General features: G+C 37.2%; 2 protein-coding genes across 3 annotated transcripts in view; one reads left to right on the top strand and one right to left on the bottom strand.

The window, feature by feature from the left end:
- Positions 1 to 174: 174 nt before the first annotated feature.
- LOC144634272 (uncharacterized) lies at positions 175 to 18,806 on the top strand. The gene is made up of 24 exons (XM_078493183.1): positions 175 to 284; positions 3,061 to 3,114; positions 3,521 to 3,587; positions 6,424 to 6,605; positions 7,017 to 7,073; positions 7,666 to 7,732; positions 8,353 to 8,534; positions 8,932 to 8,988; positions 10,486 to 10,552; positions 11,164 to 11,390; positions 11,621 to 11,677; positions 12,198 to 12,264; positions 12,583 to 12,797; positions 13,153 to 13,209; positions 13,361 to 13,436; positions 13,934 to 14,081; positions 14,517 to 14,737; positions 15,081 to 15,265; positions 15,744 to 15,842; positions 16,306 to 16,530; positions 16,699 to 16,913; positions 17,001 to 17,041; positions 17,492 to 17,588; positions 17,869 to 18,806. Exons 1-24 carry the CDS (start codon positions 270 to 272, stop codon positions 18,314 to 18,316), a joined length of 3,126 nt encoding a protein of 1,041 aa, XP_078349309.1. The 5' UTR covers positions 175 to 269; the 3' UTR covers positions 18,317 to 18,806.
- LOC144634270 (adenylate cyclase type 10-like) overlaps positions 18,688 to 19,302 on the bottom strand; it is a 28,170-nt gene continuing 27,555 nt past the window's right edge. For both annotated transcript variants that reach the window (XM_078493179.1, XM_078493181.1), the window contains one exon: positions 18,688 to 19,085. In XM_078493179.1, the coding sequence (XP_078349305.1) occupies positions 18,810 to 19,085 (276 nt within the window). In that variant the 3' untranslated portion in view covers positions 18,688 to 18,809. The remainder of the gene's footprint in view (positions 19,086 to 19,302) is intronic.

Genomic DNA, 19,302 nt, shown 5'->3' with positions numbered 1-19,302 from the left:
CGGCGAGATGACAGTTCCCTCATTTAGGTTAGAAGTGAGGTTAAGTTTCCAGTTATTTTATATTTCAGTTGATCCTCCTGATTCCCCAGACGAACACAGAAAAGTCCGAAACCTCAGCTTCAGGGAGTCCTCCATAGATGATGATTACAGATTCAATATGAATGTGACATGGGATCCGCCTATCTACCCCTATAAACAAGTTGAATCTTACAGTGTCTTCTGGCTTATACAATGTACAAAGATCATTTTTTTGTCTCGACCCTCCCGGTATGGGGACATCTCATGTAAGTTGGCAATCTTTTCTCTTTGTTTAAGTTAAATGTTATCCCTATAAACAAAAAGGCATAAAGTCTACTGCTTTTCTTGATTTCTCTCGGCTGCTTTTTAGCTCCTAATTTTTTCTTTTTCTAAACACTCCATAACAGAAACCTTTGGGTAGAATTTACTGGTCTTTGTAGAAAAGTTTGGTAGGGAGGAAAAACCCTGGCCTTAGACAGATGATAGCTAGGTGTTGAATAACTAATACTATTGTATATGTATATGTAGAGAGATTACTCCATCGAAAATGCGCATGAACGATTTTTATTCACGAGTTGAGTAGTATCAGAAAACGAACAACAAAACAGCTAGTAAATAAAAATCGTACAAAGCATTTTCCATGGTGTAATTTGTTTATTTTATAGATACTGAGGTTTTTGAAGAGCAAAATCGCTCGACTTTTTTACCAGTTACGCCCGTCTTTAGGAAGCCCATTCCTGCCATAAACTAAATTATAACATAGCGCGCGCGCAAGCCCATCTAATTCCTATTGGCGTTTGGTATCCCCGCCTCCCTCCTTTTCCTCCGACAGGGGTGGGAGGCCCTGGGTGAGATTGGGTATCTCTATCTCTATCTACGTTCGGCCGTGCGTATATAGATGACGTGTGCATTTGCATTTTGCTAGTCGTATGCTGCGTTCCTTCGTTCTCGTGGCTCCTCCGTTCCTAGGGCGATGGATGTTTTATTTTAATCTTGGACTTTTCCTTTTGACTGGAAAATTTGTGGCGCGGTTTTCACTCTTGTGCATGCATACCTCGAGGGGCGAACAGAGAGCTTTTTGTTCCTCGATCAATCTCCTCCAGTCGTCTATCACCCTGATGGTTAGTTAGGCAGATCCGAAGCAGTACATTTACTGGAGTATACGCCTTGCAGTCGAAAAGCAAGCGTTTACAGTTTTTACGGCTCACGGCTGTCATGAGACTACTATATTAGCTAACGGAGCTAGGCTCAAATGTTGAGTCTAAAGACTAGACGTAAAAGGGAAACTAGAGTAACTTACTGAGTATCACCCAATTTATATCGTAACTGAAAAAATTATTGTCTCCGGTCATCCCTAGCTCCTTTCTTCTTCATTTAGTTCTCTCTTTGTAACGTTCTTCAAATTCATCTCTTTTGCTTTGCGTGTTGAGAAAACATTTTTGTGGTTTTAGGGAAGGTTGATGCTGTTCTTGTGTCTCAACCTCCATTCTCATTTTATACTTTGTATGTGACGATGGTGCTTAGCTGTGCGTTTCGGTATGATACACTTGGGAGTTTGGAGAACACTCAAGAAGCTGAGGCTCACGCCTCGGCAACTCTTACGCTTCCTCTCTCCCCCCTCCACGCACGCTAAGCATGAACAATTCTTTCAAAATCAAATCTATATTAAATTAATTAACAACAAGAAATGAGACGTCAGTTTATACTCTCACAACTTTAACAGAAACAACTTTTGATAGAAAGTTTGACTGAGGCTTGTACAAAACTTGCAAGTTCGATAAACTATAATAACTAAAACATCTTTTGTCTTTCAAAATCAAATCTCTATTAAATGAATTAACTGCAAGAAATGAGACGTCAGTTTATACCCTCAAAACTTTAACAGAAAGAACTTTTGATAGAAGTTCGAATTCGATGTTTTAAATCAGAATAAAACACTGGTAAATTAAACAGTGAAAAACTCGAACTCGAGCGAGCTTTTACCAAATAAAGTCAAGAAAACAGTCTGCAAAAACGTCGGACAAACCTACAGTGTCTTAGTCATCATCTAAATCGTGATGGCGGCTCGTATTCTTGTCCTTCCTTTGTGGTTTTTGTGCGAATTTACTAAAAGGGGGAATTTCGGCTATCTCGCTTCGTGTTCTTCCTATTGTTTGAAGGAACGCTGTTAACAAGGCCATCTTGGTTCGTTTTCTTTATAGTGTTTTGGTTTACCTGTTCTGCAACATTAAACGACTTGACGGACCGTTTAATTAAAGACACAAACCTTGAAAGTGTCTCCGCCATGTCGCTAGGCTTTTGTACATTATGCTTTTTGTTTCCCCACTAAAATGCTCCACCTTAATGCTCCATTTTCCCACTAAAATGCTCGGTCTCCCTCCAAAAAGTCACTAAAATGCTCGGATAATGCTCATTATTCCACTGTTTTTTTAAAATTAATTTCAAAGTTTTTAACATGGTGTTAACTGCTAGCACTTACAAAAACGTACAAGTGTTGTTAGTAAATACAGCCAAAAAACATAATCCTCGAAATCATCTACAAGGCTAAGTACAGAAAGTAGTTGACTATCTCTAGAAAGTTATTTGTAGTTGAATTTTGAGTTTTAGTCTTCATTTTCTCTAAAAAATAAATTTATTTTTTATTTTCTAGGGAAAAAAAAATTTTCGGGAAAATTCCACTAAAATGCTCGAATAATGCTCAATGCTTTTGCCTTACTAAAATGCTCGAAAAAATGCTAGCATAATGTACAAAATCCTACATGTCGCCGGTGTTTCGACGAGAATCAAAATGGCGATACGATGTTGTTCACTAGTGGGTTCTCGTCGTTCGCGTTTGTGATTGGACAAAAGGCATTTTTTCAGTAGCGAGTTTTCATCGTTCACGTTTTCAATTTGGCAATGCATTTTACGTATCATTTGTACGCAATCGTTTTTTTCGTGAGAAATCTCAGTATCTATGATATGAGTATATATAAAGTACCACAGGCTTGTCAATCACAAACAATTCAAAGTTTACATACAATTTTTTTCCTCGTATTTCAGGAAACGTCATATATAATAACAAAACTGAAGCCCAAGGAAGTATATGACGTATTCGTAAGTGCTATTTGTTGTAAATAGTAAACTAACTTTATTCGATAACTCAAACGAACTTTATGATTGTAACTAGAACGAAGACTTTAAAAGCCGTGATCACGGTGATGAAACGTGCATTTAAAATTTTCTTTTGCAGTTAAACGTTGTTTCAGCAGTGCAACAAGTTTTTCCCTGGAAGTCAAACTAGGAATCGATAAAGAAGGGGAATTGGTTCGTTTCAGATATTTCACCCTCCAGTTTGCAATTGCGCAATAGTATGACATGAGGCGGCAAAAGAGACTTGTTTTTTAAAAAAACCACAAGCCCGCTATGTCCCGGGGATCGGGTAACGTGATTTCAATTGCGTGATTGATAATAGGAGTTGTTCTACTCCTTTCTAACTCAATATTGTCACGAATCCTTTCAGATCACCGCAGTCTTCAGGGATTCAACACCAGGAGGCACTCTAACAAATTTTTCAATATCTACTCCGCGTAAGTAATCAAATAAATAATTTACTGAGAAATGTTAAAGCGAAAGTCCTCATCTGGTGTGTAATGGAAAATGGACCATCACGCCTGGCCAGCAGACCGCTTGAAGCGGCACTCTCGAGATAAATCGAAATAAATTGTTTAGCACAATTATAGAACTTTTTATCCCAAACAATCGTATGATTTTTATCTTTTGAATTTAACGGTTTTTGGCGGGAAAATGTCGTCACCGTGCTGAAGGCAAATTTTCATTTCCTTGTTATGGCACAAAAAGTACACGATTTTGAAAGAAGTCGTTTAGATAAAGTGAAATGCGAAAGAATTATCAGTGAAATATCTCAATCTGGCGGGAAATTCAAATTTTCAAACTCCACATCTTCAAGACGGATTGAGCCTTTTCCATAATTTTTTCGCATTTCACTTTATCTCAGCGAGGTCTTTCAGAATAATGTACATTTTGTGCCATAACAATAAAATGAAAATTTTCCTTCAGCACTGTGACGTCATTTTCCCGCCAAAAACCGTTAAATTCAAAAAACAAAAATCACACGATTGTTTGGGATAAAAAGTTCTATAATTGTGCTTATTTTGATCTCAATTGGATAAAACAGCAAAAAGTTTTTCCGAGAGTGCCGCTTCAAGCGCTCTGCTGGCCCGGCGTGGCAAAGAATTCCTCTGTAATCATTTTTCCGAATGAAATTTCGTATTTATTAATTTTTAAGTAGGACTAGAAGCACTTTGTTATATGATAAAGTAACGAGTAATAGAATTAAAAAAATAATAAAAAATGACAATAAATAAAAATAAGATATGTACACAACATTGAAATCAAATTAGGGCCGAATCGCACTAGCGGACAAATTTTGTAACAAATGGTAGATTTCATCATTAATGAGTCACTTGTTGCAGAACACAAGTGCGATTACGTTTTTCGAGACCTACAACTTGTCCAACATTTTAGGAAAACAAAGAAGCAGCTGTCTTATGATTGGTCCGCGTTGCACGCGCGATACATTTTGTCAAACAATTGCAAAAACAAGTGCGTACGACTTGTTTGACAAGGGCAAATTTTGTCAAAACGGGCAAATCATCAAAGGGGCCGAAGTCCTGCCTCGAGGCAGGACATTTCATGACAAGTCGCATTCCCATGCCCTCGTAATGCCAGATAAAAATACGTTGTTGATTGGCTATTGTGTTTGGCCCAAACTGGACCTAATAACAACACGCACACCAAAATGTTTGCGATAGTATGCACCGTGATGTGGCTCTCATTATCATAATTCAGTCGCAAAATCTTTCCGCGATAGGCAAGGCATGTTTATAAGCGAAGTATTTGCCCAATGTAAGAATGAGAAAAGAAAAAGTTATCTTGAGACGACTCATTATTCCACTGCATGAGAACACGCGGGCTCTAAATGCAAATTTTTTTAGAATTTTTTTACCGCGTGGTACTGCATATTAAATGTTTTCCCAAGACGGCCGTGCTGAGAAATGTACAGGGATGCCAGAAGCACGTGCAAAGCTATTGTACTAATAATTTCACCTTTTGTTCTCTTCAAGATGTCTCTGACTTGTCGCGACAATTTTGTTTTTGTCAAAAATGTCATGACATTTAAAACTTGTCCGCTAGTGCGATTCGGCCCTTAGTAACAAAAAGAAAATATCACTTCAAGGCATTGTTGTTTAGCATTATTAATTTTAAGTTGTGTATTATAAGTAATATAAATAAGTTAAAGATGAACCCCGTCCATACATTTTTTTAAACTTTGCAGACAGTTGGTCTTAACATGGTTATCAGAGTTTGATAATAAAATATGAGGTCAGCTTATGCTTACAGCCTTGCTTAAAAATGCTAACAGAAGACCTCACTTCTAAACCAAAGCCGTAATCGAAGAGCTAAAGTTGTTCTCATTTCACAATCAAGTTTTCGGTTATCACGATAAACTGTTACACCATTGAATAAACAAAATGATAAAAGATGGAAACGGATAAAAAAATCCTTGAATCCATTGTTCAGTTCAAAGTTTAACCGTCGCTATGAATTTCCCACAGCGTCGACCGTCAAACTAGTCGGGAAAACATCACAGGTAAATTGTATTTGGCGGCTTCTTTCTCATGATACAAAAAACTGCTCCCATGCATAACAATAATACACATTTAACGAAGGTGTACATTAAACTTGTTTCAGTTTGATTGGCTACTCAGTGGTGGGGAAATAGTTTTTGGTAAATACCTTCATTAAAGTTTCACCAGTACGATATAAAGAACTCATAAATCAGGGCGCGCGAAAATAACGAAATCCTCCTTCAAATTTTATATACTTGAAATGAAGAGCGCAGCGCATAAGTCCGCTACTGAATATAACACAAGAAGAATATCCCAGCTATTTTTTTCGTTCGTTTTTCGTTCATTGTTTACTAACAACACCAATTATAAGGATTTTTACGATTTTCTGAAAATTTCTTTCCACTTTCCAAAGTTGACGAATATCGTCTGAACGTCATGCCCACAACTTTTCCAGGACTCCAAATTGGAGGAAAAGGAAAGATTGGGAGATGGAGATGTTTAATAATAATAATAATAATAATAATAATAATAATAATAATAATAATAATAATGGTTTATTTGCATTCCAACAAAATTGGCTCTTCTATGCAAACTGAATTAAAAACTTAGATATAAGACTAAGATATAAATAAAACTATGATAAAAAGTTATGATATAATATATAATGATTTACTGACAATGTTAAAAAATCTAACTAACGCTTGTTGAATTATGTTTTTGCATGTGCAGAAATCCTTGTAGTTGATAAAATAATTTGTTCTCGTTTCAACAGAAGTTGATCCTGCCGAGGTAACAGTGCGTAAACTGGTGGTAGATGACTATACCTTTTCACTTCAAACCGGGAAATTTGATTTAAATGTCACTTGGCAGAAGCCTTCATTTAATTACAGTCAAATATTATGGTATGACATTTCATATCAAGTGAATGAAGGGGATAAAGTCAAAAAAAACACAGTAAGTTAAATATATATTTGCATTTCACATCCTCATATTTATAAATCAGTGCGGGCCCTATATACCGCGCTGGTCTGCGCTAGATAGCCGTATTAAGCTTTGCATAATTTTTGTTGTCAAGGAAGCAGTGCATTCAGATATAGTCTGAAAACTGACCCTGAAGTTGGATCAGCGTTTTAAAATGCTTTCAAATGCCTCCTGTGGTCCCACTTTTGTCCCCCTTTTAAAAGATTAGCGAAAAATAACACAAAAGATTTCCATTTTTAGTATTTGTAGTTTTCCTCTCGCATTTCTTGAGACGGAAACCGGACAGTATGATACACCTCTATTTTAGGCTCTTACACTGGTGTATGATTTTATATTTTGTCATTATCCTTTACCCACTTTTTATAATTGTACTTTTTCACATAGGGAAAAACATACTTTATTATTCATGGAATATCACATGGGGAGCCTGTTTCATTCAATGTTAGTATATTTCATAAAACTTTTTTGTCTTTGGTTTGATTTTGTTTCTTAAAATTAGAACTAGTGTAGTCACAACATAAATATTACCACTTAAGATCACTTTATTGGCTTGTAGGAAAGGGAAAGGATGGCCAAACAGATATAACTGAGGTTACTAACTTCTGTCGACAGTAACTGCAGAATACCACTTTCAAAGCAATCGTGGATCGTTCCACTTTCTTGTAATGATGTTCCGTGAGCGAAAGAAAGTTTATAGCACTATCATTATGATTATTGACCTCCACATCCTGGTCACAAAAAGGAAAGGCGTGTGATTCTATATTTTATATTTACTTTAAAGAAAAGAGCGTACGAACCATAAACACGATGCGTTCACGTGCACAATTCTTTCAGTGCCATGATTTAATTTGACGACTTGGTTCCAAAACGAAAATAAACATACGGCACCGGACCTGTCTATGGAGCTCTTTCAGTGGACGACTTTGCGGTCCATAACGACATTTTATTTTATCCCATTGTTTCTCTCTATTATTGCATTGATTTCGTGATAATTGTAACAGGCATTTTTTCTGTTATTATTATTTTACAACAGGTTACAGCAAAATATATGCATCCCTGGGTCAGTGGAAATGAGTATCGTGCGAAGTCCAGCGCTCCTGGTCAGTAAACTTATTTTTTCCTTTAATTTAATTGTGCTTGACAAAGTGTAAACTTTATGGAGCGTCGAAAATTAAACAGGCCTTCGACTCGTTTATGTGCGCTGCTGTATGAAGAATTTGTAGTGCTCGCCTACTCGCCTCTAGCTATAAATAAATACACAACTAGAAGACATACAATACTTTTTAAACGGTGAAAACCTTAACTCCAGATTTACTAAAGGACGACCTGTTACAAAGAACTAATTGGTTAGCGAAAAAGAAGCAAAAACTGCAACATTATAACTCATACAATACCTGCCAATATGAAGTTTTAAAATATCATACGAATGGACTCGAAGACTCGAATTGGCTGTAAAACTGTTCAAAGCTGCAGCCCAGCATTGATTTCTAGCTGGAAAAAACTACTGGGGGTAGTCCTTAGCCATAGAAATGTTATAATTTTTTGGCTAAATGGAATCAACCAGATCTGACTCACCGATACAAGACAAACCATGTAACATACCTTATTCCACCAAGCCTGGTCAGAGAGTCACATGTAAGACGAATGTATGGAGTTTTCAGGTGGAAGAATTTACAAATAGTTATATTTTTCACTATGTTTCTTTTTCTGTTTTTGACAGGCCCTCATCCCGAACAAGTCACCGTTCAGAGCCTGGTGCTTAAAAACTTCACATTTAACCCACAAACTGGGCAATATTCATTAAATATCTCCTGGCAGAAACCTTCGTTTGCCTACAGCCAAATCGTATCGTATGCAATTTTATATCGAGTGGACAACGGAAACGAGAATGTGTCACATACAGTAAGTGATTTATTTTTCTGCGGGAGTGTGTACAAGTTTTTTTTGGCATTGTTGAAGTTTCTTCCAAAGTGCAGAAATCGACTGAACGAACGAACGAACGAACGAACTTTTTTTATGTCATATGGCCGTTCCGAAATTGCCGGGAACGGGGCGAGTTCAGATTTCAAGTAATCGATAATCTGACGCCACGGAATGAAATACCATGTTGAGATCGGTAATTTGACCAAGTTTGATGCCTTAAGGATGAATATAGACGAAGTTATGGGCCTTGGAACATGTTTCAAATTCCATACAAACGTTTCTTATTTTGAGACAGCGTCCCCCAAAACCATATCAACTCTTAAAACTTTTGCTATGCTTTTTTATTTTTTATTTTTAACTTTTTTTTATTCGTTAGAATAAAACGCACTTTAACATTTATGGAATCTCACACGGACAGCCGGTGGAATTTAGTGTAAGTAAAGGTCATACTATGTTTTGCCTTCAATACCCTTTTTACGCTTTATTACTGTGTATTACGAGGAACTTAAAGCTGATTTCCAGTCCGTACTGCGCAGACTCGGGGTTTGTTTTCGTTTTTGTTTTGAATTCGTTGAAACGTTAAACTTCGGTGACAGCATACATGAAGTTTTTTAGTCCGCCATTACAGTTCGTTTCGTTCAAGAGTTTCCGATGAGCTGAAACGTCGGTTTGAAATAGCGTCAAGGTTCTTCTACTCGTTATTATTTGTTCTGCAAGGATATCTGGCGTTAATAATGAAGAAAAATGTAAGTTTGTCGCGGAATTTTTAGTTTTGCTTGTAAACATTCCTTCGTGGTGGGCTCAGATAAACATTGCAGCCGAGATTGCGCAGTACGGACTGGAATTCATCTTTAATGGTACATCAAGACAATAACCTGTTGATGATTAATTTTTTATTGCCATAGACACTGGTCTTCTTGAAAAATGTATTAACACTATAAGAGATGTACTGTAAGAAAAGTATATTTAGGTAGCACGACAATAAGGGAATAAAATGACTTTTTGAGGGAATATTGTTTATTTGCGCCCGCGTAGTGTCATTTGTGGCCTACAAGGGAGCAAATAAACAATATCCCCGAAAAAGTCATTTTATTATCATTATTATCAATAAACAAGGCCAAATGACATCCAGATAGGTAACACATTCAGTTTAATGAAGTTAGCATCATGATTTTCAATTCAATAACACAATACTTTATCGCATGAAAATTATACACGATGCTACTGAGGCTTATGTCTTATTGTGTAGTTGTAGTATAAACGAGCTAGCTGCAGTGTCTCTGAAAATAATGAGCAATGTCGGGTTGATTCATGGATAATAATACTTTACAAACTTACATTTTCCAATTGAACTTCGGCGTAAAATTCCTGCAACTGCTTTAGCTAACTTAGCTCGACCGGAGATACACAATTCAAGTGAACGATGTTTTGTTTCTCGCAAGAACAGGAGTTGCTCTCTTTGTCTCTTCGCCTTGTGCATTTGCTTCTAAATCCGTTTTTTTGGCTGTATTTGTCCCGTTTACAACAATAGACTTTGATTTTTCCTACTAACACAATTCGCTTGTCGAAAAACTGTTCGAGACTCTTGCTGTACGCGTACGCACCTGATGGTTTTCCCCGCACGCTGATTGGTTAAAGTTAATCGGATGATGAACTGAGAACCAATCAGCTGCAGGGCCGTTAATGCATTAACAGCCCGCTAGGAGTCATTTGCGGCCCGCAAAGCGCGTGTTTTCAATAGGGCGGTTTTCAATTTGGCCGCGTGTATTGATAATAATGGATGTTTTACAGAGTATCTTCAAACAATCTCAGTAAAGCATATATCGATTTGTTCTTATTCGTGTAAATTTCTACCCCTACCCCTTACCTAAGAACCTCTCTCCCCGCTACCCTGATCATGGTAGTTATAATTGTATTTGTTTGTTTACAGGTTACACCGCGGTATCATAACACCAGGATCAGAGCAGTTACTTCTCAAGAGGAAACTAATGCACCAAGTCAGTAAACATCTTATTCTTGGCCTTGGGACTAAAAGTTAAAAGTACAATTTCTAACAAAATCCTAGTGGGCCTTTTGCCTTTGTTTCTAACATTTCCGTTGCCCGTTGGTCGGTCTAAAAATAGGCTATGGCAGACCGTCAAGGTATCTGAAGAATATTCACTTTATATCCACCTTGCCAAACAGCTCCCTACTGGCCAGCAGTAATTAGGGCTCTCCTGAATTCTCTGCGCTTTACATGCGGCTTTCTGTTTGTGTTATTGTCACATGCCCCATTAAATTGCCAAACCACGAGGTAAAATTCTTAGCCATGATCCTATGCCATTTTTCATCCACTGCAATTAAACTTTCAATAGATGGAAAAGTCATCAATTTATTGTAAATTCGATTGAAAACGTAATTTCAGGTAACCCTCATATGGTGCAAAAGAACATTGGTTAGGCGCGCAGAGTATTGTTTTCACCGAATCAAGAATGGTTGTTACTTCACGATATACGTCACTGTCGGACCAATAACGATTAAAAGCATGTAAAATATAATCACAATGTAATTGTACTATTCATTGTGTTATGCAAGTATCTGATCGGAAAAATATTTGATCTCTTATTAGTGCCTCCTGATAAAGAGATTACTGTACAGCACCTTAAGCCTGCTGGAGACTTCGTTGAAGACAAACAGAGCAACACATTTGCTGTTAGCTTTACTTGGGAAGCGCCATCATTTCAATATAGAGACGCGTTTTATTATAACCTGTCATACGAGTACTCAGGCTACCCACGTGATCAATTTCCTTGCTCTTCATTGGTTAACAGCCCAAGATGCACGATAACCGGTTTGGTAAGTACAACAGTAAGTGATGAATCACGTTTGTTTTCCCTGCTACTTTATTGGTATCAGTTAATGGGTAAGGCACAAACTAACTTTTATAAATAATCTATAAGAAATTTACAATAAATAAAATAAAATCCATTTAACTGGAAGATAAAATAATTTGGAGATTTTGGGCATTGGATCAATTTTTCGACAAAGTCCAGTATTAACTATTTATTATTTTGTCTCGTTTACAGAAAAATACGCAATTTCTGTTATCAGGAATACTTCCACAAGAACATGTCAGCATTGAGGTAAGCTCGCAAAAGTTAATCTTAACTGTATAGCAATCCATTTTTTTTTCTATTCATCAGACCACTTATGTTTCACGACTGATTTGCCGTGAGACTCAACATCTTTAGTTCAATCTCACAGTCTCACGATGAGACACAAAAATTTCATGATTAACAGAGTCACAAGCTGTAATCCAATAAAGTTTCCTTGTATAATGTCATTTTTGGCTTGGTCACTAGACACACAATCGATGACTATATATAGATACAAAGGCTTTAAAATAGCGTTAGTTTCTTTTGATTAGCACCTGGTTTTAGAAAGTTTTGTCCATCAGTTGATCATTATATTCTTTCGGTTTTTACTGAAATCTCGCCATTTTTTACCTTGATCAGGTTGAGAGGTTTGTATAGCAAGTTGCTTGGATATATTTGCTTGTTACTTTTCATTGATTATACTGATCAATTGATGAGTTGTACTGATGGGCTTGGTTTCACAAGTGTTTTTTTTTTGTTTGTTTGTTTGTTTTTTTGTTTGTTACAGGTAACACCTGTTTACAACGACAAGTACATATCGGGGAAAATGAAAAGAGCAGAAGCGAGTGCTCCGGGTAAGTTGTTGAGATATTAAAGAAGTCATCATCGCACTTGTATAAATCTATTCAGTGCACTTGCACTCAACCAGTCCTACTGACTTGGAGGTAGCATCATTAGCGCTAGAAAAACGTGCAGAAATAATGTTGTTTTATGTCTACACTGTGGAGTTTCCAAATTGCTGCATTGACACCAAAGATTAAACACACTTAATATCGAGAGTTTAGAAGACCATGAAATGGCATGGTCCAATGGCATCTTCCATGTCTTTACCGATTTGCCCAACAACTATATTTATTTAACTTACCTTTCTCAATTAATTTACGTCTTTACAGCACCAAGAGAGGAACTGTTGAAAGTTGTCGGACTAAGCCACGATGAACTGGTTCCCACTTCTGATGGTTCATTCCGCACAAAAGTATCATGGCAAAAACCACTCTTTAACCACAGTGCAGTTAGCCATTACAGTTATAAAATAACCAATAGTACCCAGAAAAGTGTTGGCAAGATGCGACGAAGAGCTATTGATTTTGACGCAGTTTTTACAACAGTAAGTGATATATTGTTGCAATTTTTTGCAGAAAGTTTTACTGTGTACATGTGTCTTTCAATAACGTGCCAACTCTGCTTCAAACAACGGTTCCCTTTTTTTACCGTCGGCCGCTTCCGTCAATCATCTAAGCGGACCTCTCAGGGAACAGAAGTACACTTCAATCACTTCATCAGTCTGAGAACGAGCGGTCCGTACGGACTATGTAGTGTTTGATACAGAGTTGAAAAAAAAACCCACAAAAAAAATTTTAAAAAATTCCAATATTTCTTATATATCATACTAATCTTCCAACCACGAAATGATAGTTATGTTGATCAATTCGCTAATATCATACTATTTACTTTCGTTGCAGAAAAACACGAACGTCACAATTGACGGAATCCAGCTGGGTAAAAAAATCGAATTCAAGGTTGGTTAATGTCAGTTAAAAGCCTTGTTATGGGTACAATACAGTGTGTTTTTGTTGCTTTGTTGTTGGTTTGGGCGCATTCTGTAGCCAGCTTTCATGTTAAAGTCTAATTTAAAAACTAGACTTTAACATTTACCACTCTCGTTTTCAGGTCACTCCCGTATTTGCTGTGAACATGGTCACCGGAAGAGAGGCCACACTATCGATCCTGAAGACTGAAAAACCAAGTAAAAAGCCTGCTTCTGCCTATAATAACTCTAACTACACAGAAACAGTGTTTACATACAGCCTTGATGTGTATCACCAAAATCATTCATAACCACACTGCTAAACAGATTGTGACATATTCAAAAGAGTGAGGAGCATTAAAAGCCAGTTCGAAAGTTGTTGTTAACTACATCACTGGATGGAATAAAAGTTGACGAAATTTTAGTACAAAGTCCTTTTCTTCCTCTTTTTTCAGAAACATGATGGCTTTCTGGTAAGGGCGTTTGATTTGAACTGAATTAAAAAGTCCTATTGGCAAACGTCCTTTACTCTGACCAATCGGCAGTTTTGTAACATGGCAATTCGAAGGGCCACTTCTGAGCTACGTTACGTTAGTTTATAAAATTGACTACTAGTGTTAAAAAATTATGACAATATAGAACATTTTTGGTTATCTACAATATCCTCTGTTAGCAACGTAGAGGTAAACACATTGGCTTATCTTTCTTTTCATCAGGCACAGATGCCTCCAGATCAATGACTCCTGGTGAAACTGCTGGACTTGTTATCGGCTTGCTGCTGTTAGTCCTCATTGTACTATGCTTAATGATTTGGTGTCACAGAGAAAGACAGAAGAAGATGGAGGCCAGAGGACTTGTTTCAGGGTAAACAGCAATCTATTGTCTTTAAAAGTTTCAAATACGATCCTATTTAGGGGTTTATCACTAATTCCGGGAAAAAAAAACGATTCCAACAGACAAAATCGGCTATCATGTTTAGATCTCTGCTACCATCCAGTTCAGATCAAGTGATGATCATTTAGGAGGTTACCATTGTTTAAGTCTACTTAGATTTCTCTCCATGACAATAATATTGAAAATTGATAGGTGATACTTGTACTTAAGATCAAGATATTTTCATGACAACAGCTAGTTGTCATGACTTATTGGCGTTTCATTTTCGTCGATATTCATAATGTGCTATCAACAGTGATCATTCTGTTGCTTTGAATTACAAGTACTACTATCACTATCAATAAGCATGCAACGAATTTTCCTACAGTATTTGTTTGATATTTTTGTACCCCTACTTTGCACTAGTAAACACGCGTTAATGATTGACCACTGGGAGGTAGATGGTGACCTAGTATCTTTGGAGGAGGAGCTTGGAGAGGGGGCCTTTGGTAAGGTCTACAAGGGAGCCCTCAAAGAACTTACTACGCCCAGTCAGAAGCTGTCTTTGATGTCAACTATGAAAACCACGCGAAATGAAACCATCAAAGGAAATGAGGTGTTTACGGTTGCAGTGAAAATGCTTCATAGTGAGTATTCTTTGCTAACCATTTCTTTGCAACATTCTGCAAGATAGCAGATAGGTGAATCTCTATCCACATATAGTACTTTTCTTGAGCTCAGCTCGGTTATAGATAATAATGGGGTCTTATGAGTAAAAGCTTGCCTTATAAAGCCGAAACTCTCTGCGGATGCATTTTTTTAAAACATAGGCGACGACAGTAACTTTTGTCCCTCGTACTCGAATTTTAGACCCATTGCATCAGGCCCTTTTTTGCAAATAATACGACAGTGGACGATCTTATCTTTTAAAGCATACAGATGTCGTTAACACAACTAAACACCACATACACCTTTTTTTCTATAACTTAGATATGTCAGATAGCGACCAAAGAAGAGACTTTCTGGAGGAAATTCAACTCATGAAAGCTGTGGGATCACACAAGAACATTGTTAACATGCTGGGCTGCTGTACTGTGCAGGAACCCATGTTCTTACTGGTGGAATATATTCCGTATGGTGACCTTCTACATTACCTCCGAAAACACAGGGGGAAGGTAAACTCCAAAATTAATTATATATTTCTTACTCTCTTTGGCAATTAGTAAAATTTGCGTTATGCTTGTGTGTTGATCATGAGTTAATTTTCAATTGAATGTTCTTTTCGGCTAATTATTTTCTAACTATGCAACAAAGCCACAAACAAACTTGTAGCTTCTCTTGTTTCCCAGAGTTTACATAACAAAGAGCATCAAAAAACACTTAAACTTCTCGCATTATTGCGAAATTTTTTCTCTTAAACAAGGAAAAGGCTTTCCCATTGAGCATGTTTTGCTTTAGATATTTAATAATAGAATCCCTTAGCTCTTGTTTCAGTAGCCCTCTCCCCACACACTCCCCCTGGATAGGATGCTAGTTCATTACAAGATTAACCCGGCTCAGCATTAAATAGCCCAGCATGTTAACAATGTTCTTGTGTGATCCCACAGCTTTCATGAGTTGAAAATTGTTGTTTATTTGTATTTGTTATTTCAGGTCAAGGAGTATCTTGGAGATGATTCTCGAGGACCTTACCGTTCAACGTATTGCGAGACATACTTTACTGACGGGAATTCCACAGGAATATCAGTGAGGGTATAAAATGCAACTACCACGCTCTATCTGGCTATTTTTTCTCTCTTTACTATTGTAAAATGAACAACCACTTTCAATTTGCAACAAGACCTGTTTCGATCGTTTAACGATCGTCAGATATGCATCAGTTGTGAGTTTGTTTACAAATGTGATTTGAATTTACACTAGATTGTGATACACTTTAAAGAGAACGAACAATAGTTAATTATTGTAACTCACGTATTAACACCGGGTTTTTTTATTTTTTTGTTGTTGTTTTTTGAGCTAAAGCAACTGTTGAAGGGACTATACTTATTATATACTTACGTTTTAGTCGTTACTAAGTGCAGATGATTTGTTTGTTGTTTGTTTTGTTTGTTTGTTTTGTTTGTTTGTAATGTTTAGTTTTTTTTTATTACGTTTGTCAGTTTGCCTACAAGACCAAAAAAGATGTGTTTTTTTCTTTTATTTCATTTTTGATCAGGTAACTAAAAGTGACCGCGTCTATGTCAACGCACCAGAGATGCAAAAAGAAAAGAATGAAAACATCCAGCTTCTATCTTTCAATTCTAACAAAGCTGAAGACAAATCCGGAGAGGAAAACAAAGGCCTGGATACCGAAGAGGGTGAAGAGGAGTCAGACAAGGAGGAAGAGATCTTAACTCCAGGAGATTTAATGGCGTTTGCTTGGCAAATCAGCCAAGGAATGGTAAGCAGGAGTTCGCAAACTTACGGCAACCATTTAAAGGAGCTATACTAATGTAGATCAGCGACTCTCATTTTACTAAGCCATATTTCAATGTCTTCGAAATCATAGTTACAGTGTAGTTAAGCATATAAAAATTTAGAATTCTTGTTTAACTTTTTTCATTGGCAGGAATACCTCGCCAAAAAAGGATTTGTCCATCGAGACTTAGCAGCCCGCAACGTTCTTGTCGGGGAAAAGAAAATTGCCAAAGTGGCAGATTTTGGCTTGACTCGTCACGTTTATGAAGAGAAAGTTTACCATGCAAAGAGAAACAGAAAACTTCCTTTAAAATGGATGTCAATTGAAGCCATCTTCGATCAAACATTCACGGCTCAGAGTGATGTGTAAGTACTAATCAAATTCTATGGCTTTGAATTTTACTTGTATGTAGGCCTTGTATAGCTGACACAGCTCTTTGACTCTCATTGCAGATGGGCTTTTGGAGTTCTTCTTTGGGAGTTAGTCACTCTTGGTACGTTGGAAAAAATTGATTGTTAATTTTACATAATTAAGATACATCTAAGAAGGATACCAACAGTAAGGGGTATGCTGTAATCAGTTTCGGAGGAAAGCTCACTTGTTCGCGTTCGAAAGTGAGTGCAAGATTAATACACAGTTATGGCAGCTGGCAAACCCTACTGATGGCACTTGAACTTGGCAGAGTACTCATTTGTTATTTCTCAAACTGCGCAGGACTCACCAATTTAGCGTATGTTCAGATTTTGGTTCATTAACACTTACATCCAACCTATGGCTTGTTGTGTCATTATGTCGCAAGTTTGAACCAGGCCTTACTACAAGATTTTCACGACTAAATATAGCTTAATATCAAGTTAATCCGTAATAAAATTTGTATTCACATCTTAACGTTGATTTTTGTTTGTTTGTTTGTTTGTTTGTTTGTTTGTTTTTCTGACAACAGGTGGAACGCCATACCCAACAATCGACAACAGAGAGCTTCTTCGCTTGCTGAAAGACGGGTATCGAATGGAAAAACCAGACACATGCAACGATGAGCTGTAAGTAGTTGCTACATAATCAAACAGGATACATATCTAAGCCTCATTAACAACTATAACTTCAGTCAGTGTTCTAGAAGAATTGGTCATTTTCTAAAAGCTTGGCACCGGTGCTATTTAATTCAGCTTAACTACAGCTGAAGATCTAACTAATTACTTTCACTAGCAGACAAGAAACATCGGCTCTCAACAAATGCGATATCCCTGCCAAGTTCCCCCAGTAATGCTCACCTTAATATTAGGGTTGCATAATTGTACTAACTTTTTTTTAATTCTGCAGCTACAACATGATGATAGAGTGCTGGAGGGAAAGTCCTGAAGGGCGCCCCAACTTTACTCAAATAAGAGAGAGACTGGAGACGATGATGCAAAAGGATAATCCATACTTGGATTTGAGTGCTGTGGATGAAACAAGTGAATACTACAACGTGCCTTCATTTAACAGCGTTATGGAAGAGTCCGCTGACGACGATGTGTTTGATAAAGACAACCAGGAATGCCGCCAGGACTCCAACGAAAATGTGGAACTGGTCAATGAAAACCCTGCTGGAGACTCAAATGGCAACAACACGGGAAGCTGGGAGCCAATAGAAGAGAAAAAGATCAGCATAAATACAGTAACTGATGATGGGTATTGTAAAATAAATGATGTGAAAGATGTGAAGATCAATTTTGATGACCTACAAATGAGCTTGTGCAGACCAACGAGAAGAGGAATTGCCTTCTAGCGTTTGACTGAGGAGTCCAGCATCGCGATGATCTGTCAATGTGACAAAACTCGCTTATCTGTGTAGTGGACAGTGGAAACGTTCATTTACATTTCCTGTTTAAACTTTGCGTTTAGGAGAGGAAAAACTGTCAAACTGAACTTTAGTGTTGGATGATGTTAATTTTCAGTCAGCATGCTGGCATCAATAATCCAACGACAATTGTTATTTGTAGGGTTTGCTTGTTCAGCCAAGAAGAACTGTATTTTGGAAACCATATTGAGTTCGTCAATTGATAGCAAAAAACATTTACACGCGAAGTTTAGATAGTATCAAACGTTACATCGCTGTAATCAGTTCTTTATACATGGTATACAAAATTCAGATTTTTAGAAAAATTTATTTATTTCCATTAGATGGATAAAATTTAACTCAAATTTAGAATGCAGAAAAAAAAATAATAACATACATGTTATAGATAAGTGACTGTTTGAAATTAAAAAAAGACGAAGGATTAAGTCCGTGTTGGTTTAGGCAGTGCAAACATAGTCGTGCCTTGGTAAACACTTCCAGATTCTCTTAAGTCGCTGAACCATTCCTTCATGTTCTTGTTGGCCCATTCTACATCAAGCCACAGGCCCATGTCTTTGCTCTTGCTACAACACTTGCGTAGTTTGGCTTTACACTCGTCCTTCTTGCCACGAAGAAGATTATGATAAGAGAGGAAAAGTAGTCGGCGAGCTTCAAACAATGGGTGATGATAAAGGGCGTCTTTGAGTTTCTTCAGGGCCTGGAATTGATAACATCACAATCCAAATAATTGATAAAGCGAGACAATTGTCAAAACAGATCCTTGAGCCATTTGGCCGACGCTCGTTCTACTTCTTGTAAGACACAATGTTATTTGAGAGCTCGCTACGTGAATACGCAGGCGTGCTCACAAATAAATTGCCTGTATTAACTAAGATTTTCCAGTGGATGCTTTTCGCCTATCTGAAGTTTTCAAT

The sequence above is a fragment of the Oculina patagonica genome, chromosome 13 (assembly GCF_052425735.1).
Source record: "Oculina patagonica isolate OP01 chromosome 13, crgOcupat, whole genome shotgun sequence".
In the NCBI taxonomy this organism is placed as follows: Eukaryota; Metazoa; Cnidaria; class Anthozoa; order Scleractinia; family Oculinidae; genus Oculina; species Oculina patagonica.
The sequence above is the reverse complement of the archived record's forward strand: the minus strand, read 5'-3'. Positions and strand labels throughout refer to the sequence as shown.

Bases quoted from the DNA above. Each gene is read 5' to 3' on its own strand.
- LOC144634272 (XM_078493183.1), top strand. The intron at 8,535-8,931 runs GTAAGTGATTTA...TTTATTCGTTAG, and splicing joins ACGAGAATGTGTCACATACA to AATAAAACGCACTTTAACAT. The intron at 15,843-16,305 runs GTATAAAATGCA...ATTTTTGATCAG, and splicing joins CCACAGGAATATCAGTGAGG to GTAACTAAAAGTGACCGCGT.